Here is a 24,386-nt window from a genome sequence, read left to right on the forward strand (position 1 = left end):
ATTTAAACAAAAGGAAAAACTTCTCTCCTGTGAGGATGACGGAGCTCTCATGGCACAGGCTGCCCAGGGAGGGCGTGGAGTCTCCTTCTCTGGAGGTTTTCAAGACCCACCTGGACATGCTTCTATGCAACCTGATCTAGGTTGACCTGCTTCTGCAGAGGGGTTGGACTAGATGATCTCTAAAGGTCCCTTCCAACCCCTACCATTCTGTGATTCTATGAAATAAACCAAACCCCTTGTTTTAGAATAAACATGTAATTCTGAGTTGCTTCGGCAACTCTTGCTTAAATCTCACACAGCTTAAGAAATTCATTCCACCTGTTCTCTCAAGCCTCTCCTTGTTTTTCTGTACCCTCACTTTGTCTGTTCTCACCCCCAAGGCAGGCAGATAGACTGCATCATGAAGGGATCTTGTGTTGCTGCCAGGCAGATGCTGTGGGCTGAGCAGTCCCCACATCCCAGGGTCAGCCTGCCCAGGAAATGCCTTTTCACCCCAGTGACACACACACTAAACTAACACAACTGGATATGAGAGAGAGAACATCCTTTCTTAACCCATGCCACAAGTAAACACTGGAACATTTTCCTTACCCTAAAATCAGTGAGAGTGCCTGGGTCTGTACACATACCTATCTTGAAAAAAAACCTCCACTTGCTAGGTAAGAATTTTTAACAGGCAAATCTGCTCAGCTCCAGAGCTCAGATTCCAGCAGAGGGTGAGAACACCTGCTCAGACCAAGCGCCCTCCTTCTCGGGAGTGGAAAATACAACTCAGAGGTGGGCATGGGGCTGGTTTGCTTTTCATGAGGTAAGATTTCAATTTTATGTGAAAACCAGAAAAGTGTTCCCAAAAACATCTGAAAGAAATGCTGATCTGCAGGAGAAGAAAAAGCCATCTCAGGCATTTTAGTACACGAGACAGCAAAGCAGCTTACAAAACCACATACAATTTTCCTGCTTTTATAATTTCCTTTTACTATACTGTAATCACCTAAAAAGGTGTTCTGGTCAACTAAATGCTGCTGCAGTTATTACTGACTTCTACCTGCGAGCTCTCAGCTAAGTTCCAGTCTGGCACTGGAACTACAGTGAAAGCCTTGACAAGCATTTAATTCTATTTCAAGAACTGTAGTGTTTAGGAAGAATGTGTCATCCTCATCTTCTTATTCACATGTAATATGGCATCTTCTATGCTGCTGAGCCATTTAACATCCTCAAAAGGGCTTTTGAGGATTTCCATTTTATATTTTTTTCAAGATTAAATGGAGCAAGTACAAAAAAAACCTGAGCAAGTTACTGAAATGACATCAGCACTGAGCAATGTTTTTATCTGAGTGGCCACAAACTGTTTCATCCAACGCACTCTCTGCTGTGCAGTTAATGAAAAAGTAAACAATACTCACTCATTTCTGCAAGCTTTTGTTGGAACTTGGACTCCTGGGGTAGGTGTTTGCTGCAGAGAGAAAGCAGGTCATTAAGCAAAAGTTTAGAAAGCATAGCTTTATCCTCACAGCTTAACTCTACATCAAGGTTAGTTCAGTATAGTGCTTCAAAACCTTCGCTTACAAAAATCCAAACTCAAAAGTCAAACTTTTTTTGGCCACGCTGAACTCAAGAGTTGCTTGATTTCTCACGTCTAAAAGATTTGGGTTTTGTCTCTTAAAAGACTGACTAAAGACCTCAGGATGGTTCAGCACTCAGCAGTAACACTGGGATGCTGGATGTACAAGCAGTGGATATATCCTTGCTTCTGACATTGAACCCTGTAATTCATAAATGTGACGCTACCACCAGTCATCTAAGGTATTTCTTAACGTTCACAAATGAACAGAAGTCAGGATGTCAGGAAGAGGTTAGGCAGGAAGGCCTAGGGAACCAATTCTATGTAAGATTACTGAAAAGCCACGACCATCCTCTCACCTTCCATCTGCCTCATCTTGCCCTTCTATGTCGAAGCGCAGCCTCTTGAGCGGCTTCGGGGCAGCGCTCCCTTCAGCGCTGCGCTTCAGCTGGCACTCGCTGTTACACACCATCTGGTTGATCTTCTGAAACTTCTCGGAAGTCTGAAATTGTGAGGAAAACAGGGAAACATTTGCCAATAAATCCTGAAATGGCTCAAGCTTTCCAGAGCAACCACTAACAAAAGAATAAGTGAACTGGTAAAACTCAGCAGCGCAAGAGTTCTGTCTCCTATCAAAGCTATTGGAATAAAATGCAAAACGTTTGGAAAGTGAAGTCTGGATATCTGAATGGAGCTCACAGGACACCCCTGAAATCTTTGTGCTTAATGATTCCATAAAATACTACACTGAATGAGGGACAAGTTCTATGTGTGTCAGTCAGCAGGCTACCACATTCCTCCAAAAGCTATGTGCATTCAAGGTCAGACATTACAAATGTTAAAACTCACCCCAAATGATTCACCAATTGACACCAAAATCCTGCCAAATGAAGAAGAAAAGTGTTTAAGGTTAAGCTGTATTTAACACTATTGATATCCACTAATTTGTGCAGCCTAGCATAGGACACCAACAAAGTGTCTTCCTCTCTCTCTGCGTTACCAGTGCTAACCCAGACCATGTTTCACTGTGTGACAGTGAGACACAGGGGACAAGGAATGCTGAATGGCCAAACCAACCATCCCACACAGATAGAAAAGAAACTTTAGATTGAGTGCAGAGTCCTGCATCTGGGAAGGAACAACCCCATGCACCAGTACAGGCAAGGGGTCGAACTGCTGCAGAGCAGGTCTGCAGAGAGAGACCTGGGAGTCCTGATTGATAATAAACTAAATATGAGCCAGCAATGTGCCCTCGTGGCCAAGAAGGCCAGTGGCATCCTGGGATGCATCAAAAGAGTGTGGCCAGCAGGTCGAGGGAGGTTCTGCTCCCTCTCTACTCTGCCCTGGTGAGGCCTCATCTGGAGTCCTGTGTCCAGTTCTGGGCTCCTCAGCTCAAGAGGGACAGGGAACTTCTGGAGAGAGTCCAGTGCAGGGCCACCAAGATGATCAGGGGACTGGAACATCTTTCATATGAGGAAAGGCTGCGGGAACTGGGGCTGTTTAGTCTGGAGAAGAGGAGACTGAGGGCAGATCTTATTAACATTTATAAATATCTAAAGGGTGGGTGTCAGGAGGTTGGGACATCCCTTTTTTCTATAGTAGCTAGCAACAGGACATCCCTTTTTTCTATAGTTGCTAGCAACAGGACAAGGGGGAATGGGATCAAGCTGGAACACAAAAAGTTCCACTGTGTTCCAAAAAACTGCTTTCTCTTTGAACAAGCATACAAAGCTCATCTATGCCTGTCATTAGTGTCATCCAGCCGCTGAAGCCAACAATATTAGTAACTAGATCAGAAAACTCCTCTTGGATGTGACTATTCTAAAAAAATGAAAAATACTTAAAACCAAACCCCAAAACCACTAAAGTCCTTCAGCACACTGACTCAACTGACACAGAAAGCATGAATAAAGGTTCCAAATACAGGACACAAACTTTTAACCAGAAAAGATGTAGCAACCGCAGAGTACTGACAAACTAGACTGCACGATTTCAATTTGCTTCCACTAAAATCCCTCAAATACCTTTTAATTTAGTCAAAGAAATTCTTGTCAACAACCTACCTAGACCTCGGAGTCATCTTTGTGGGCGACTGAAATCCATCAGAGAATTTGTATGGGCTCTTCAGGGGTGAGATGTAGATGTTATTGCCAGCGGGGACACGCCGAGGGGAGTTGGAGAACTGGTACGGGCTGCGAGGAATGTGTGGGATAGGTGACAGAGTGGGAGGCTAGCAAAGCAATAAAACAATCATCAGGTTTCATTGCCTCTGTATTCCTACTCTGTGAAGTACTGAATACTGAACACAACTCACAGCTTACCCTGTTGGAGGCATACTGCAAAATGTTCGTTTTCAGCTTCTGCATAAACACTAAGTTGTAGAAGACTATAATGGAGTCGTACTGTTCTTCCCTGATGAGAACACGTTTGAAAGTCTACACAGAGTGGGAAAATCATACACAGGTTAGAAAACAGAGAACAGGGATGAAAATTTCACATTTGACAAACTCTCAAAACCATTCATAATGACAAGTCTCTGATAGGTAAGAGCTAAGATGGGTATTTGTGCAAGTACTTGTGGAACTATTACTTAAAACTGTTCTAAGTGGATGTGGGTTTTTTCCAAATATGTATCAACATCAGTAGAAGCATCTACTTAATTAACTGTCACAGTCCCTTAAACTCCATTTAATTTTACACACACACAATTGTGGCTACTGTGCACTCCTTGGAAGGCTACAAAAGTCCTCACTGAACTGATGAGGATGAATCTGTTTCTTTAGGCTTGGAGGCAAGATCTGGAGTTTAGCCAAGATGCACAAATAAACCATGAGAAATTCTACTACTAAAAGGATGTCTGCACTTTAATTACCTCGTTGACAGTTTGATTTTCTATTGATTTAATTATCATTTTGTGTGAGAATCTAAGTACAGTAAGAAAAGTACAAAGAAAGGAACTTATTAACCTCAGAATTAAGCCTGCAACATACACATGTTTGATATATAACCCCACATCTCTGTGTGGTATCTAATCTGCTTGTCTCTCCTTAATGCCCAATGGGAGTTAGGTAACTTCTTTTAAAAGAACTTGGATTGCTTTTGAAAATCCCATTAGCAGTACATCTGAGTCTTTCATAAAGTCCACAAATAGAATCACCACAAATTATTTACTATCTTTAAGCAAAAAAAAAATGAATGAAGTTTGCTTTCTAAGGAGAGTTACCAAACTATTTGTGTGAGATGTTTAGAGAGGCATTTAGAATCAGAGCCAGTTTTCTCCTCCACAAAATGGAGATGCAGTGAGGCAGAAGTTTCCTTTGTCATTTGGATTTTTTTGTTTTGAACAGAGACAATCAGTTTATAACATTTTTTATGGATGCATAACATTAAAGAATTTCCATACCTCTTGATTTGTGTTGGGAAGCTCCTTGTATGCTGAAACTATTGTTTTAAACCTCAGATCTACATTCTTTACTTTGCATATGCCATACATGGAACACATCATGATCTATTAAAGAATGAAGAAAAGACAACTGGAAATGCAGAAAATTAATTCAGCTCCTTCATTTCAAGTTAAGAAATCAACTGATGAGCTTTCTATTACTGATTGTGCTCTGTAAACTAGCATGCAACTCAACTTCTAGAATATAAGCCAATCATTGTTCCCTCCGTTTCTGTATAGCAACCAACTAATTGGAGCTACTAATATCTTCTTAAACGTGTTTCAAATGCTGCAATTGTAGGGCAGAAAACAAAACATTTACCAGTGACATATGTTGTCTTCCCAAAGAAAAATCAGTATTTTCTCATGCAAATTATTACAAAATGTGGTGTGTCCCCATTATTCTGAAAATAGCTGAAAATGGTATTTGGAGATCTCATAGTAAGCAACTGCCAGTACTTCAAAAAACTGAGATGACAGGCTTAGCTCTAAATTAATTTCTCCTTTGAGTGATCAACAGAGAAATAAAAACTCAGTTTACAGTTTCTAATGGCTAAAGACTGTATAGGAAACATTTTGTTGGCTGCAGGAACTGGGGCAGTTTAGTCTAGAAAAGAGGAGACTGAGGGGAGATTTTATTAACATTTACAAATATCTAAATGGTGGGTGTCAGGAGGTTTTTCTATGGTATCTAGCAACAGGACAAGGGGTAATGGGATGAAGCTGGAACACAAAAAGTTCCACTTAAATAGAAGAAAAAACTATTTCACTGTTGAGGTGAGGGAGCCCTGGCACAGGCTGCCCAGAGGGGTTGTGGAGTCTCCTTCCTTGGAGGTCTTCAAGACCTGCCTGGACATGTTCCTATGCAACCTGATCTAGGTGACCCTGCTTCTGCAGAGGGGTTGGACTAGATGATGTCTAAAGGTCCCTTCCAACCCTACCATTCTGTGATTCTCTGATTCTATGAAAACTGTTCTGTGAACATTACCTGGTCCAAGTGCCTGTCTCTCATAAGCTCATACTCATTTTGCAGTGTGTGCTGGAAGAGGGTCCAGATCAAGGGTTCCAGGTCAGGATGTTCAGAGAGAAGCCGAAAGAACAGGGTATGTAGTCGATTATAAGCCAGTAGATACACTTCAGAAACAGAGAAGAAAGCCACGCTGACATTTTAATAAAAGAGGTACACAAAATAAAAGGAACATGATGGAGGATGGACAGGAATTGACCTTCACCATCTCCCACTATAAAAACTAGGAGTCACCAAATGAAGGCAGTGGAAAATGGGATCAAAATAAATGGAAAAGATTCTTCATCAAGAGGCAGTGGACAGGAAAGCATTGAGGGGAATCACCACATATGCTTGCCCAATTCTTGGGCTTCCCATGACATCTATTTATGGTCACCTCTGGAAAAATGATGCTATGATAGAAAAAAACCTTCATCTGAGCCCATGTGGCCATTCTTACAACCAGTAGGTAAGATTTCAGTTTGAACTCACAATGTGTAGAGGATGTGAACGTGCTTGCACCATTTCACTCTTTCTTCCCAAGGCAGCTGAGGGTTTGCATAATGTTTACTAAGAAATGTTGAGCTCCAAAACCCATAAAGGATAAATAATGAGAGAAAACTTTGCAATTTCAGCACATATAGAAGGGACAAACCTTTTTTGTAGAACAGAGAGAGAGAGGTAGATTTCTGTGGCTTCTGTGTTTGAGGGGTCGCAGTTGCCTGAGCATCTGGAGTGGAAGTAGCACTTGGAGGAGGTCCAGATGTTTTCTTCTTAGGAGATCGCACAGGAGAAAGGTAGCTGGAGATTCAACAGATATTAAGCACTTAACCTCACAGGAAAAAAGAACAATTTTATAAGAATAATACTTGTAGGAACACTCCCCTCTTCCCCCATTAGAAGAAATTCATTGCTACTGTAATCTGTTATTCCCATATCAGGAATTTTAAGGAAACCAAACAAGTTATTGATCAAACACTTTATCAAGGCAATTTATTTAGTTATTCTTAGGCAAGAAAGGTAACAGTTTGCAATTACAACTTTCATAGGGCTTGGGAAAAAACTGTTTCAGAATTTGACTTAGCTAACTTTATATGTATAATAAGTAGCAGCAAATATAACAGTTCAACATAAATAAAGTACCAAGCCTAACAGGAAAACAGAATGCAAGTGACTTTAAATACTAAGGGTGATTGTATTAACCTCTCACTTCACTAGAGCTCAAGCACATGTGTCACTTACAGATCTGCTGCAGTGTGATTATGTTGGAGAGGCAGATTGAGAGTGCAAGTGGACTCAGGCTGATCAGTTTGGCCTTCCCGTTCTTTTGACTGCTTGATAAGATTGAACAGAGGTGACCCCTAGAAAGTTGACAGTAACAGAACATGAATGACACTGAAGAATGGACAACCACACTGGATGGCTTTTGTTCCTCATTCACTAAAAAACAACCCCAAAATATGATCCTACAATGAAGATTAACGCTTTGAAATACTTCAGAATGCTCTTATTTTGCCAGATAAATTTTAACTCTTTCATTGACAAATTTTAAGTACCCCAGACACTTTTTCTGTTTCAATAGCAGTCCATTAGATAAAGGCTAACTGCAAAGTTGAAACATAGTTGTACTCTAGAATCTCCTACTAGTTCCTATTAAACAGCCACTCCTGAAGAGTAGATAATACAAGAAAATACAGAAAAGGTCACATTTTAAAAGGAAATTAAATAAACAAACCCCCCCACTGGTGACTGAAAGGTACTGCTGTCCTAATGTCAATCCATTTCTGCTACAACATCTACTCAGTATTTTACATGTGATGAAATACAAACCATGGTCATAACTCATCTAAATTGCACTAGGGAATATTTCAGTCTCTGGAGAATCACATCCCAGAGAAACCTTTGCCACGGGTTATAGTTGCTCTGGATGCTTTAAGTCTCTGTCTTCATGCCCCAAACCTATCAAAAACTACTTTGATTGTAGGTCAATTATCAGTACTTTAGGCAAGGAAGCTGGAATAAATCTGAACCTCCTAAGAGCTTGAGGCAGGAGGTGATGCAGAGAGGATGTAAGTGGAATAGAAAAGGTTCTAGCTGAGGCAACATTAGCAGTACTGCTGACAGCAGCAATAAACAGCAGTCTTGCAGAAATAAAATCTCAGGCTTTTGCTGCTTGTGTGTCACGTACAGAGTAGAATTAAGCTGAGACAGCAGGACTGCATGGGAAAACATTTGGGAAGCATATTTGTAATTAATTTTTAAAACACAGGGGTTTTATCTGCCTTCTCAGGATAAAGCAGTGTCCATAAGACTGGGAATAAAGTGGGCAAAACCTGACATTCAGCATTTTCCTCCAAATGACCCCCTAAAAGACACCAGTAAAATCAATTGGTGCTACACGTAAAGTCTATAATGCATCATCTGATTCACCAAAGTGTACTTGATCCTACAAATGCATGTAATGTATTAAAAATATATAATAAACAAATGCATTATAAATATTACTAATACATCATAAAATATGATGGCACATGTGACAAATCTGCAGGCACAACAGGAGCACAGCATGCACATAAAGCAAAATGCATCATTTGGCTAAGGCAATAAGAAAAGGTGTAGTAAAACTAGACTAGATTTACTAGAACTAAAACTGGCACTAAGATTTTCCTCATTTAGCCTTACTACTGAAAAAAAGAACACTTTTCTTCTGAAGTGCATCAACTAAAAGTTCAGAGCAACAAGATGAGAGTGACCTGAGATTTACAACTTTTCACACTGTGTAATATTTAAATGATGACTTCTGGCAATCCTGGAGCTGTTCCATCCATAACAGAAAAACATCAGTTACTGACTCATAACCACATAGTTATTTCTCCATCATTTCTCAACTAGATCAGCTCTTGGGCTGGTTTACATCATCTTTCCCTGTACTTAGGAGTACACACACTTCTCACTTGTTTCTTTCAGTGCTTCCCTTGCTGGAAATGCAGACATATGACCTTCTCCATTTCCTACTTTTCTGGCCACTTGGCCTCTTCCTTTCTATTATTCCCATCACTGTTTGACTATGCTCTGAAGAATCAAAGTTTCTTTCCCAGAGTGGATCCTGCTTCTTTCATTTCATGTTTTAGCTATTAATGACTGGGAAAGTATTGTTTTTAATGAAGCATCAGTAGGAAGAAAAGGGGCTGATAAAGCAGGTGTCCTAGCCACAAGCCTGTTAGGGGTTTTTTAAGTGCAGTTTTCTCATGTTCCAGTTTCTTATAAAATAAAATCATTACTGCATCAAAAAACTAATAACTGCCCTCTGTTCTGGCACACAGGACCCATTGTGGAAACATGGAACTGATTTAGGCAGTCTCTAGTGTATATACTTACATTTTTATATGAAATTAAGCCTGTCTAATAGCAGAAATGAAGATTTCCTAGCAAAAGTTATTTGAAGGCCTAGTGAAAAAGGAGGTCAAATTTCTTTGGTCAGAGAAAGAAAGCCAGGTCACCACAGAGAGTTTACACACCTTAAACTTGTGTTGCTATAAATAATGCAACAAATCCATTCTCTTTGCATTTTTGCAGTAATCTAGTCTCCTTTAAAAGCCTCTGGAAAGACCTGTCTAACCTTGGAAGAGTTCAGAAATTATTTCAGGATCATGGATATTTTCAACCCCTCTACTACCAAACTGGCTTATCACCAGATGGTTTAATGTTAACCAATTATCTATGGTTTACAGGGTGTTTTACAGGGCAAAGAACCACAAGGCCACCTCACTGCTTGTTCCAGGCACCTCAAGCCATAGAATCATAGAACAAGAGAATGGTAGGGTTGGAAAGGACCTTTAGAGATCATCTCGTCCAACACCATTGCAGAAGCAGTTCCACCTAGATCAGGTCACACAGGAACGTGTCCAGGCGGGTCTTGAAGACCTCCAAGGAAGGAGACTCCACACCCTCCCTGGGCAGTCTCACAAATCAGTCATGCCTCACAAATTCTCAGGTTTCTTATCTATAGCCATCAACATATCTTTGAGTGGGGTGATCCTGTAGGAGACCTCCAGATCTTCAGATTATCAGAGCCTGTGACAGGCTCCTTCAGGTAAGGCTCTTCAAAGAAAGTGCTGCCACAGGGCAGATGGCATTGCACATACTGGTGGATACTGAAAGTATGAACAGTCAATTTTCACAGTGGAGGGAGGTTATCAGTGAAGTCTCATGCTCTCTGCTGGGACTACTGCTGTTTCATGATTCAGCATTCACAAATTACAGGGAAATGTGGCAGGGCAGGGAAGTGAAGGTTGCTAAAAGCACAAAACTGTTCAGTTTTAGTAAAAAGAAACTCACTGCAAAAAGATCTCATGACTTTCAATGACTGGATAACAAAATAGCTTTTGATAAAGCAAAAATATTGAATTGGGGAAAACAACCTTAACTTTGCATTTTTAAGAAGTGCTCTACCTTTACCACTAATTTGGTTTTCAAATTTAAAAACAAAAATCAAAGTCAATATAATTCTGAAAACACCAACTCAACACTCCAAAGTCAAAGCTTAAAGAATTACCAGCAAAATTGTAAAACAGAGTTATCATTATGCCAGTATAGTAGCCCATAGGTTATCAGTCACCAAACTGAATTATCAGGCAACATGACTGAATGTCAAACCCAACAACTGTATTGTACAGCCTGAGCGTTCAGCTGTGGAAGGAATTGCTACAAAATGTGAATGTGGAAAACCTACTCTGCTTCAAAAGACAACTGCACACAAAGCACTACAGAATACCATGATCCTTACAATGTATGTTTTGCTGAATATTATTGAAGAAAATAGCATAGTGGGCTCGTCCTCCACTTTTTTCTTCCCCCCAGAGTAACTGCTTCAGGCCTCTTCCAGATGGATCTGTGGTCTGTACTGGTGGTAAAGAAACAATCTATAGCTGAAGTAATTAGCATGGTTATTACCTATCTCTCCAGAGGTAGAATCGTAAAATCATAGAATCATACAATGGTAGGGGTTGGGAGGGACCTTTAGAGATCATCTAGTCCAACCCCCCTGCAGAAGCAGATTCACCTAGATCAAGTCTCATAGGAACGTGTCCAGGTGGGTCCTGAAGACCTCCAAGGAAGGAGACTCCACAACCCCTCTGGGCAGCCTGTGCCAGGGCTCCCTCACCCTCACAGTAAAATAGGTTTTTCTTCTATTTAAGTGGAACTTTTTGTGTTCCAGCTTCATCAGGTATCAGGCTTCAATATGACTAACTCTTGGGCAAAGCTTACTTCTCAAGATTTTTAGGTGAAAACCAAAGGTCTCAAAGACAAACTGAACTGGTATCAGTTTCCCTCCCCCTCTGCACAAGAAACTGTGTGCAAGACATAAACTAAAATCCACGTATTGTGAACCATTTGACTATCAGAAATGATAACATGTCAGCAACAAAATGTCCTGCCAAAAATCTTGAGGTTGAGAACTCTATCAACATCCTTCAACTGTGAAAATTCACACTACGGTGCGAAGACTTTTTCAGTACAGGAAGTAGAGGAGAGATGCTCCTCTGTAGAGAGTTGTAGAGGACCATTACAGTAACTGACATCACACGGTTTTAAGAACAATACTTCTAGAGTTATTTCCAAATATGACACATTATTACACTCAGAGGCAAAACAGTCCTCAAGCACTTACATTCTCCAGAACTTTTGGGTCGCAAAATACCTATCGCGGTAAAGAGAAACTATTTATGTATTTAATATTACAATCAAACAAGGTTGTCAAGGTACCACATCAGTTTTGTTTCTAATTGACTCACACAGTCCCAGTTCCCAGAATAACAGTTAAGAGCAGTTCCAGGAATTATTTTTCCAAGTACAAGTAGAGACACAACAACAAAGTGCTTCTGAGATTTTTGGTTAAAGCCACTAACTCAGCTTCCAGTTTTGTGTTCTTTCCAGTTTCTCATTAGCTGGACAAATTTAGGTACAATGCACTATCATCAGTTCTCTTAATCCAGCTAAAAGTAGTAAATCTGCTAGGAAATTTTGTAGACAGCAGCTTTTGAAAGAGCAAGACAGTATCTTTTACCAACATAACCAAAGAGTCAGTAAATTATGATTTCAACACAAAGGGTACGACAGGTAATCTGCAGAGGATGTGGATGAGCTGCACATACAGATAAAAATAATGCTTCAGAAAAAGTAATATTACCTACAAGATGGTACACGTCCTGAAACTCTTAAGAACAGACTGCTCTATGATATTTAAAATAAAAAAGGAGTAAAAATATCTCACAATGTGCTTCATATAATCTAAAAGAGAAAAAATAGGACAAAGAAACTGGAGTTCCAACAACAGTTTGCCCTGTTTCATAACCAAATATGGCAACAAGAGCATTAAAACTGTTTTATGTGTTGGATTTATCATTGACTTTTAGAAAATATTTCCATCTGAAGAAAATTACACATGACAAAGAAGAAAAAAACCCTAAAGCTATAATAAAACCATCAGTGTAACAACACTTTTGGCATAGACCCATGCTTTAAGCAGAGTTTTGATACTCATTCGAGCCAATACTTTTGTCACTGCAATTCCAGAGTAGCTCAAGTTCAGTTACCTTGGTTTATTATTAGTATTTGCTCATGGCAAAACCTGGTAGCCATCATGTTGTGCTTAGCTTTCAAAACAGAAGTATATGCAGAGCTTCTGAGCAGTCAGTTGACAGAATTTAACAGATGTCTCCAGTTAAACATTTCTGCCCTACAGTTATTTAACAATCAGACAAAACACGGTATAATAGAGGTAAGGAATAGTGCACTGCAAATCAGATTAATAAGAAAAGATTCAAGAAGTCTTAAGATATTGTTTGGTCTTTGTTAAAAATGCATTCCTTCCAACCTGCAAATACATAATTTAAGTGTGGTACAGAACAGTATAAAAATCACTCAAAAGACCTCAAGCTTTTCAAATCTGACACAAAAACTTGAATGGCACCAGGATCTATTTTTTTTATGTCACTACTTGCTTTTTAGTAATTTTACAAAGCTAGTAGTTTAACATTTACTACATGGTTTTTCCTACTGCCTTCTCTCAATGTTTTGCAGCTGGTTCTGATGGAGGTACTACAGTGCTTTCTACTAAAAAAGGTGCTGATCTCCTTACTGCCACAGCTTTTCTCTGGTTATCCCTTCACTCCCCCCTCTCCAATCAAGGATAGTTTCACTGATCTGCAGCATTAGATGGCTTCCTTAATCGGAAACTGTAAATCTGGATAACCATACCAGCAATGATTCTAAAATTGTCATGTTAGCATTAGCTTCTCATGGATCTGAGATGGCAAAAAATCAAGTAGCAGTCAAACATATGGAGTATCTTACACTAAAACATGTGGAGTATCCATGAAGTTACTCTAGGATCCCTAAAAAAGACTAAAGAAACCTTAACAAAATTAAACATATTAGCTTTAATTTTTTCATTAGAATCTGAGCTAGCAAAGAAGGGCAAAAACACTAAAAAGGGGCAAAAACCCCTAAACATCTTATACAAGATCTCAGCAAGTGTGTCTATGTGGTAAACCATAGCTACAGCTACGGTCACTTGGATCTTAGCAACATCTGCAAGCTCAAGCTAGTGTTTCCCCAAATTAGGCCAGTGTTATTTTTCATAAGATAATGCAAGACATGATATTCAGTGCCTGTGTTGTCATGGCCACACATAAAAATCATTTTGGAAGACTGATCAGTGAAGACGAGTTCAGGCTCTGGAAAAACATGATGGAAGGCAGGACATTTTCCCTGTAGGTATTTAGAGCAAAATGATACAGGACAAAAGTGATCTATGGTGCTTTAAAACACTTTGTTTCCAGTTTATGACATAAGGTCAAGCTTAAATGGTTTTTTATGTAAATACAACAGCCTCATTCACCATGTCTGATTAGTGGATGTCATAAACAACAATTTATATAAAATGATGTCTGAGCACCTGTCTGCCCATGAAAAGTGGGGAATTAATCCCTTACTTTGCTTGTGTGCACAGCTTCTCCTTTACCTATTATGCTGCCTTTATCTCAAACCATGAGTTTTCTCCCTTTTCTGATTCTTTTCCCCATCTCACAGAAGGGAAGAGTGAGTGAGCAGATATGTGGTGCTTAGTTGTTGACTGGGGTTAAACCACAACAGATGTTTTTTGCTTGATGCTCAGGTACCCCTGAGCATAGGGAGTAGTTATGTTTATGAAAATCAAGACATTTGCATAGCCTCTGTTCTCCCCTTCCTCTGTGAAACACTTGCTCCTTGACCACTTATCTTTCAGTTGTATTTCTATTGATCTATAATTAAAAACTGCAACACGTACAGAAAAGAATGTGACTCTTGCTGAAGTAATAAATCAGTGAAATTAGGCAATACAAGGAGAGCACCTATCAACAAAGCTGTAAAAGTGACTTAGCTGACAAGGTATGTCAAATTACAAAATTATCAAAACCAGTGTTTCCCTTGATCTGATTAAATTACAAGTATCTTCCTCTTTCCACAAGAAAAATCTGAAATCCTTCAACAACAAAGTGCTTTTCTGTTCAAGGCACTCTGAATTTTTATTGTGGGAAACTGTCAGTCATTTGTAAACAGCGCAAAATCAAAGTTTGAATGTTTCTGATGAAACTACTATGTTTTATGTCCTATGTTGAGAAAATTGAAATATCTTGCTCCCAGTTTTACTTCTTGAAATTTAAGAAAACTAGCTTCTCTTTTTCTTTTAACTCAGTTTGCCTCTCTGAAAGAAATTTCACTGAAACGTATTCCCATTAAAACCTTACATTTTGCCAATACGTTTTCCAAGAAAGATCATTTCAAACACTTTCTGCTAGTATTACAATCAGGTTGTGGCATCTCTTTCAGTAATTTCAAAATAGAAGCTCACTGATCAGTGTTTCAAAAGGCATCATACTAATTTTAGCACTTTATGCTGCATTACAACTCCAGCTACCATGGTATGTGCACGACTTAACTGAAGTATTTGAACTTTGTTTCACTGAAGTTGCACACAACCATGTTGAACTTGGCACCATTTACTTTCTATGGCTTAAGCAGGTGCAGGAAAGTTGGGATGACTTAGGAGGTTTCCTTGCCCTCCAAGGAATTTTAAGCCAGGCTTAGAGAAGTCCAAAAGATTTCTCTTTAGCTTTCGAACTCCAGAGTGTGTAAAGGTCACACAATATGCAGAGAATGATGCAATTCAAAGTCTGTTGAATTTTACAGCTTCTCCTATTATTTGCACTTGAAAAACAAACCTGAACTGCAGCTTAGCCATTCCTCCTAAACCTATCTTCCACATAGTTTAGACTTTGATCATTTCCTGTCATCAGCACAGGGTGCAATACTCCAACTGCATAGATGTACAGTAAAACCTACCTCTTGCAGGCATGAAGACTTCAGCTACATCTATGGCCTTAAGCACAGCTATGGCAAAAACAACTAAAAGTGCATTTTGACTGACAAGGTCTGCGCAGGAAGAACAGTGTGGATGCACAGCACAGACAGAACAAACAGTTTTCAATCCCAGTTACACAGATCCTCAAACATCTTTCTTCCTCTCACCACAAATTGAAAATCCTTTTAAAGAAAGGCTGAGGGATGGAAATAAAGTGTTTAATTAAAAAAACAGACACAACTCTGCTATAGAGGTGAGCTCTGAAAGGATTACTTTGAAAGAAGTAAAATTCCCATGACATTAACAAGTCGTAGCTACCATAGATTTAGATTGTATTTGAATTAGGAAAACCTGCCTGCATCAAGCAATTTAGAGGATAAAAGGAAGACTTAAAAACACATTGCTTCTGGTAAGGAAACAGAACATTTTCACACTGACTTAGGTATGTACATTTAAGTTGTCCTGTGCATCTATACATATCAGTGTTCTGCTATCTCAGAGGAAGATAAAGAAAGCATAGAAACAGCTGTGAAATTTAAAGGAGTTACTTTGTTCTGGATGCACTTTTACTCTGCTGTCTTCACTCTCTCTGTAGAGAAAATGCCCATTTCTGCTTTTGGTTAGTGTGGTATCTGTTATGGGCAGCTCCACTGACTTCACTATAAATACACTGATACAAAACTCACATAGAAACAAAAGCAAATATGTTAAATATTCCAGTCTAACGTGTGCCCACAAGCACAGCAAAACAGCAGACAGAAGCCTTACATATAAACATCCCTGACTATGAAAAGCTTGTTCCATCATCTCAAGTCAGATGCAACAATCTGTAGGAGTTTTGCTATGTAGATTTCTCTATTTTTTTTAAGTATCTTACAAGTTCCTCATTTGTTATTCAGTGGGTATTTTCTGAAGCACATAAACCAATGACTAAGCCATAGTAAAAACAATACAGGTTTTACCGTTCCTTTTCATGAAACGTGAGGCTGCAAATTAAAGCATTTCTGAAGTTAAACCCACAAATGTCAACCTCAAAGAACCTGAATTTATCTCCCTGCTTCCCACTCTCTCTTCTGTCTAACTGCAGGTGACATAAGTACCTGTAGTGTATTTGTCTACAATTTTACAACTCTCTAGAGCAGTTGACATGAGCCTTTAGGCTGTAATATAACAAAGAAAATGGAAACCAAGACCAATATTGAAAACAGTTGAACCAAAGCATCTACCACCCTGAAGTCAGTAAAAAAATTGACAGCATCTTCAGTGGAATATGGATCATATATTTAAAGCTGTGATGCTTTATAACTTTTATTCATCTCAAACAGAAAAACTTGACTATGCATGGTATGTTTGCACTACTGCTCATTTTTATCCTCCTTTGTCGAAATATTAATCAAGCATATATGGCTTTCTTTTATTATGTTGTAAATACCACTATTTCAAACCACCTACATGAAAATTAATTATAGGGTAGTAGACTAGAAGCACAGATCTCACTCTTGAGCTTAGCAAAGGCTTACAAACCTCACACAGCCAACAGTAAGTTAATGTCTGGCTGAGACTCAAAACAATAAAGATTTGAAAACACACCACAGTTTCACAATTAAATCAGTCTAAGTGCACTGGTGCTTCTTTAAGTTCCACACTGCACTTTCTGCTTCATCCCTTACTTTAGCAGTAGCACACCTATGACTGTGGAAATTACATATGTCATAGAATTATAGGATAGTAGGGGTTGGAAGGGACCTTTAGAGATAATCTAGTCCAATCCCCCTGCAGAATATCTCTCTTCCTACATGACATTTTACAAATTCCTTCCATCCCATTCCTAGCCATTGAAAATCATGTTGCTAAGACTGTTTGTTGATCCTTTTATCCATTTTCCTGGGAACTGCTGAGGAAAGATTCTGTCCCCAATGCAGATACTTTTTCTGAAGCTAAACACCTTGTTTCAGAGGATTCATGCTCCTCTAGCAAATGATAAGAAATTCTTCATAACAAGAAAGTGAGTTCTTGGCTCTACAGCCTTCCCACTCTTGCCAGGGTCAAAGACAAACACCCTGCCCCTTCCAGGAAGATTATTAACACAGATTCAAGTGAAAATTGTCCTTTTGTGACAAATGTTCTTTCAACAAACCTCTGTAGAAGCTTACTTAGCTGAAGGAAAACTGGCTTTTACTTCCTAATGTATACTATGCTGTTTGCATTTGAGAGTCTCACTCTAGTCCTTCCAAGATTTCAGCAGAAAAATCTTAAAACATCATGTGAAAAGGCTGTCCTTTTGTCCCTCCTCCCAAGTTTTGACTTTTTCTTTCTCACCTTTTAGGTATTAGCTGATTGCCACACTTTAAATGTAACCGTTGAGCATGGTCAACAACATAACTAAAAAGTTCACAAAGTACTGAATTTGCTTCACAAAACTTCAGAATACAGGCTGGAAGGAAAGAGCAGTTGTAGGGGAAAGTCAGCTGAAGTACTTAAAATTGCTGTACTAATGTACTAATGATATTCTAAACAATCATTTAAGTGATCTTACCATGCAGAATTTAAAGAAGTTATTTGCTGGCTTACACATTTAGAAAGTAATAGCTCTTCACATCAGTCGAGTTCAAGTTCTGTTTTTTGGAAGCAGTTCTCCCCTGACAAGCATTTTCATGTTAGTATTTATCTATACTAATTAGCTTACCAGCTTGAACAACTCTTGTGAAACCTTGTTTTCCCCTAACTTCTTACATTCCGGTTTTTGAAAGAAACCAAATTAATACTATAGGATTTTTTAAAAACTACATGAATTTACATAAATCTTATGGAATGACTATGGTGAATTCCTTCAATAGCTTCACATTCTTATCCTCTATAATAAAGAGAACAGGAATGTGCTGTCTCTGACAAGCAGAGGTTAAAATCCTCTACCACATTCAGAGGCCTCTATTTGGCCAAAACTGCAAGAGGCTGTGAGCACTTGATGCAGTAGCTGCAAGTAATTTGGCATGGAAGTGAAATACATCCTCGAGAAATATGTGGATAAACACCAGTAATCCTGACAGGATCAATCCTGGCCAGAGAATACATGTCAGGCAAAAACTAAGAAATCTGAAAAAGCAATTGCCTTGGAACTAAACAAATTACAAACATCCTTCTACAAGTTCTGTTCCTCTGACCCATTTCATCCTGTATGTTTTAAATAGCTTTCAAAGTGATTCACGAAGCTTCTTTCATTTCCTTCCTATCATTCATAGTATTTGCTTACTGTAGCAGCTGATTTGTTTTTTTAATATAAAACAGTCATGTTTTGCACTTGCAAAGTATTTTGAGTAACAATTTTTAACCATGGAGCATTTGGCAAAATTTATGTCAACTCCAATGAAACTTTGACTTTCTAACCCTACAACTAAGAAGGCAAAAGTTTGAATAGAGCCAGAATTTGCCATGGTACTAGGGAAAAGCCATTTAACTTATTTCCTGCATATAAGGTGAATAGACACTTAAAATACTGACATTGTTTCAGCCATGTTTGCACAGTGATTGAAAAAAATGCTTTTTTTTTTTTTAACTTAAAAAAATACAAATGAGTTCAGAAACCCTTTTGTTGCAATTAACATAGAATCATAAAATGTTAGGGGTTGGAGGGGACCTTTAGACATCATCTAGTCTGAATCCCCTGCAGAACATCTCCCTACATGACATTTTAGAAATTCCTTTCATCCCATTCCTAGCCATTGAAAATCACATTGCTAAGACTGTTTATTAATCCTTTTTTTCCATTTTCCTTCCCTCTGAACAATGCCAATGTCCATTTTTCAAGTTTTTCATCTTTATGATCCTTTACTTTGCTTCTTAGCCAATCCCTTTTAAACTACTCAATCCATAGATTAAAGCTCAAAAAGATCTCGTGTTATCTCTCTTTTACTAGCCTTTGGTAAGGTCAGCTAGACTTACTTATATGTCATAATCATCTGATGTCTAACATACACTTCCAATGCACAATGCCATGTTGCCTCTTTTCCAGAAAATATACCGGGGCGCACACAAAAAAGTTTTCCTGAATTAATCTATAAACTCTGAATATCACCTCAGGATGTATCTGGACACCTCTATAAACTGCCAATTCTCCCTGTCACTTTCCCTAACAGTCTACTACATGTATGGCAGAGCTTCTGTGAAATACTGTACTACACAGCAGCAGAACCATCTTCAATTGTCTGTCAAGAGTTTCTTGTCTTGCCAAATGGGCTCATTAAATTACTCCAAAGATGCAATGGAAACTGATTTGTTCTTCATGCAAAGAAATTTCTCCCTTCAGGTGAGACTACATAACGGGTCAGTCTTAAATCAGCAAGCCCTACCATACACACATGCACACTGTTCATGACTACAGAAAACTAAGAATTTAAAGTTGACGGTGCAGGTAGCGGTAAGTAGGTGTAGCATTTCTTACCTGCTCTTGTGGCATATATTAGAGGGAGGTGGAGGACATCATTTTAAATGTATCAGATAACAAATGGACGTTTTGATAATATCCAATTACTGCTTGCTCCCTCTATATGGCCTTATAATCATATTCTCAGAAAAATTTACTTTGCACATCACATTTGAGAACGTTAGCAAAAACTGCTTATAGGACTTTCTATGAGTTACACCAAAATGTGACTCAAGAACCTTCATGCAAGTATATTTGTTAGTCATCTGATAGCGGCTTAAAACACTGCTTTAACTGCTCATGTGTATTTACAATCCAACCACCCATCTGCATATTCCAGAATATCATTTACATAATTCCAGCTCAGCCTAACATGTTCATTAGCATTAACCGGACCTCTGAGATAACAAAGCTTCTTTTACCATTAGACACTGCACTTTTCTATCAGTATTACCACAAAAACTACTTTCAAGCTTGCAGTATTGTTCTTTAAATAAATTAATCCCATATTTTCAGTCTCTTTCTCAACTATTGTGGTCAACAAACCGAATCACGTGAAAAACAAACACCAGAATGTATTTTCCTAAATTAAATACTCTTAAAAATATCCCAGGACAGTTCTGCACTTTTCTCCACCACTATGCATGGGAAGCTTTTCCCTAAACCTTGCCCAAAAACTTTTATGCAGAATCAAAATGAAACAAGAAAAACAATGTCAAATTACCAGTACTTTAAAACATTCTCCCATTTTCTCAATCTCTTAAGAATTTCCCCCATAACTTAAGAATATTCAAAAAGTCTCAAGGTTTTCCTTTCTGCCTGCATCAGCTTTCACACAGTACTCCTCCAGTAAAGACATGTTCTCTGTAGTCCACTTCGTAATACTACATATATAAAGGACAGTATAGGAAACTATAAGGGAGGGACTTCGTAAGTGATTAAAGTGATGCAAAAAACCTGCTTAGACATACATTCAAAAAAAAACCCATGGACATACAACAAATAGTGTGAACAAGTGTTTCAGAACTGGAATTTGACTAAAATGACATTTCTTAAAGTATGATTGTTAACATTCATCACCCATATTTTAAAGAAGCACCAAAGCAATCCATTGTTCATGAGTTAGAGAGACAAACATAAAATATCACAACAAAATACCTTTGCTATACATATATTTGGGGCTCTAAAAGAATCTCCTTTCCATGAATCCAAGAGTAGTGGGGAAGAAAAAGAATTCTAGCAGCCTGAATTTATACAAACGGAGAGAAATTGTTTCCTCTTTCTGCACAAGAGGAATAGTTGTGTTTCTTACAAACAAAACTATAATAACTCTAAAGCTAAAAGAGAAGCATTTCAAATGCAAAAGAATGAAGAACACTTGTTTCGTTCTCAGCTTCCTTTTCCCTTTTTACACACATAGATAAATTATTTTAACTTAGAGAACCTAAGAGTCTCACAGGCCAAATGCTTTAGCTTCTCTCTTTTTAATACTTGAAAGATTTTTGTCAACTATGTATTAGAACATAGCTAGTAAAACAAAAGCCAATCAGGAAAACAGTTCTAGAAGGCTAGTCCAATTTTCAGTGGAAAATATTCACCCTTTTCTTTTAATTTTTACTTGTAATTTGTATATGTAGCTTTATTTGCATTAAGCTACAAACTTCCTGATATGGAGAAGTCATTAACTAGCTCTGCAACAGTCATGCAGGCTTAGTCTGATTATATACAAATAGCTTTGTCACCATGAGTCTTATAGTGCTCATGTAAAGACCCGCCTACTACACTGGAAAAATTTTAAGGGAGAAAAAAGGGAATTTTATGTGCACTAACTACTTATCATAGAATTCTTTTGGTTGTAGAAGACCTTTAAGATCATCAAGTCCAACCACTAACCACACACTAAAAAGCCTACCACTAAACCATGCCCCTAAGACTAAACTATGTTCCTTCACACTGTCTCTGTAGGTGGACATCATCATTGCATTTTAAGAAAGCAGTAAACCACTCACAACAAACAGTCTTACTATGACTTACGAGTGCCCGAGCAGGCAGCTCCTGAAAGGTAGCTGAGAAGGTCAAAGTTCCAGCCCTCTTTCTCTGTACCTACTTCCCTATAGACTTAGGGAGTTAAGTGAAGTCTCTTAATAGATCCTTTTGCTTGGCACAAATCTAATCCAAAAATACAAAATTGTAATTTTTATCCCATTTACTAGCCACTGTAATTATCTCAATATCATATTAATAAATGGTTCACCATCCAAGGCCTTCAAACTATATTGAACAATTGAGATGGCCTTGCATCACAGGGAGGAAGTCAATGAGCTGTTACATGAGGGAAGCTAAACCATGAAGTCATAGAAAACTCTGCCAGGACTGGAACAGAAAATCTGTGGCACAGCCAGAAACAGACTTCCTGGCTCCAAGCCCTACATTCCCACCATAATAAATTCCTTCCTGTACACACACATGCTCAAAGAGAAACTCTGTAAATGGACTTAAAATTCTAAACCCCGTGAAATTGATTGGATATATAATAACAGGGCAAAGAAAATACTGTCCTGCCAGGGTTTGTCTTCACTGTTAACAGACAGCATAAGTTCTTTTGCATAAGCTTGTTTAATTGAAGTAAGAACAAATGCCTGTACAGTCGTGCCTCAAAAAGCTAGTAAAACAAAAACTGAAAAAAAAACCAAAGCTCAAAAAGCAGTAACATTAGTTACAGAATAATGGAATTACACCCAGCATTTTGTACACCTGAGAACCTTAATTTGCATACTCTGGCTTTGGAGGTACAGTAAGAGTTTATTATGGTGCTATTAACATTATATTTTTTCCTCTAACTTTTATTGGTAGCATCAACATCGGACTAAATGTGGTACACAAGACAAACTCAAATTCATTTCACCTTTGGCTACAACTTCTGTTTGATTCCAGTGCTGAAGACTAGGGTAACACCAGAGGAATACATGACAGTGGCCAAAATGACTCTGAAGGCTTGGAAAGCCTGTTTTATTTCAGTGATGTATTTCCTCACCATTCAGTTTGGACTTCTGAATTGAAGGGACCCTGCCTCTCTGTTCTAAATGAGAACAAGTCTCCAACTCCGTGGCAGGTAGAGGAGGGTAGGAGGAAGCAGAAGCTGTGGTGGCAGAGGGACCTACAGCTGCTCTACTAGCACACTGACAGGGTTGTAAAGGCTTTTCCTTCTGACTCCATGTTCAATACTGGAATAGGTTTGCCACACAAATCCAAGACCACTCATGGGTGTAAAGAGTCCTAGCTATCTGAAGTCGGGTATCTAAACTCATACAAGCAGAGTTAAGTAGAAACCGACTGAGGAAGTGTATGAAATCTGTTCAGTGCTGAAGTGAGAGATGATTTCAAGCATCTCATCAGCTCTTAAGCCTTAAGAAGCCCAGGCTCATCCTGCCTTCAGTGCCTCTTCAAGTGCCACAGGAATCCTGTTGATAGAAAGGCAGTCTTTGCTCATCTAGCACTGGCAACAAATGACAGGTCCTAACTCATTCCCATCTGATGCAGAGAAGCAGACAGACTTACATATGCATCTCTCTGCAGTGGCAGCATCACTTCCTTTGGAGAAAAATACCCTTCAGCATACAAAGCCCCCCCTGCAGCTGCTTCCTCCTGTCTGTGCACCCTCCCTATCCCAAAGGCAGATTGACCCTTGGTGAAGGAGCACAAGCAAGGTCATTACCACATCAATTTTTCCTCCACAACATTTTTTGAAAACAATTATTAGTTTTTAAAGCATTAGGCTTACAGAAGGCTTTCCCAAATCTGATGAGACAGAGCCCAACAGCTCAAAGCAAGATCCAACAAAAGGAAAGCGTGTGATGGAGTTTCCTCCCTGCTTGTGCAGAAGAGAGGCTGCTCTCAACTCCTGTAGCTCAAGGTGTACTAATGCAAGTTCTTCAGCTCAGAGAAGCTGACTCAAAACAGTGCTTGGTAACAATCAGCCACATCTAATTTAGGAAAATGGGTATGCGATTCACCTCTACCATTCATACTTTTACACTAAAATGAATCAGACTGCCCGCTCAGTCATATATCTACTCGCTGAAACAAGACATGAGGGAATAACCTGTCAATTTGGGGTTTTCAAATATTCTTCTGCATATGGGGAAACCCTGCAGCTGAATGCTATTTCTGGAAGTGTACAAATACCACTTAGTTCTTCAGTTAGTGTAAGGTGCACATACTGTTCTGTGCCAAAAGGTGCAGGGGAGGCAAGAGAAAGTCCTAAAGACAACAGAAGCATATGTCTAAGCCTACAAAACACAGCTCTAAGTATCACCCACATTAGTAACGGGAGTGACAACACAGGCCACAGCAAGGCATGGAACTGAAGGCTGAGTATGCACATTCATGATTGCTATGAAACACATCTACTGTGGTAAAATGGACAGTGCCTCTGGTCAGATTTGCCCACCCTTTCTCTGTGCACGCAACACTTTCATCCAAACAGAAAACCAAGTACTGATAAATAACAGAGACCTACTCATTTTCATTCATTTCTGTCTCTAAACATGA

At 38.9% G+C, this 24,386-nt stretch overlaps 1 protein-coding gene across 2 annotated transcripts in view; it reads right to left on the bottom strand.

Annotated features, from left to right (window-relative positions):
• RB1 (RB transcriptional corepressor 1) overlaps nucleotides 1-24,386 on the bottom strand; it is a 73,704-nt gene that overhangs the window by 2,412 nt on the left and 46,906 nt on the right. Inside the window, exons 18-26 of one of the 2 annotated variants that reach the window (XM_061994692.1) lie at nucleotides 7,252-7,370; nucleotides 6,665-6,810; nucleotides 5,992-6,137; nucleotides 4,965-5,069; nucleotides 3,883-3,996; nucleotides 3,625-3,791; nucleotides 2,411-2,441; nucleotides 1,921-2,063; nucleotides 1,404-1,453 (exon numbers count right to left, since the gene is read on the bottom strand). In XM_061994692.1, coding sequence (XP_061850676.1) covers nucleotides 1,404-1,453; nucleotides 1,921-2,063; nucleotides 2,411-2,441; nucleotides 3,625-3,791; nucleotides 3,883-3,996; nucleotides 4,965-5,069; nucleotides 5,992-6,137; nucleotides 6,665-6,810; nucleotides 7,252-7,370 — 1,021 coding nt within the window. The remainder of the gene's footprint in view (nucleotides 1-1,403; nucleotides 1,454-1,920; nucleotides 2,064-2,410; nucleotides 2,442-3,624; nucleotides 3,792-3,882; nucleotides 3,997-4,964; nucleotides 5,070-5,991; nucleotides 6,138-6,664; nucleotides 6,811-7,251; nucleotides 7,371-24,386) is intronic. The other variant, XM_061994685.1, reaches the window with a different exon arrangement.

Source organism: Colius striatus, chromosome 1 (assembly GCF_028858725.1).
Source record: "Colius striatus isolate bColStr4 chromosome 1, bColStr4.1.hap1, whole genome shotgun sequence".
Taxonomy (NCBI): Eukaryota; Metazoa; Chordata; class Aves; order Coliiformes; family Coliidae; genus Colius; species Colius striatus.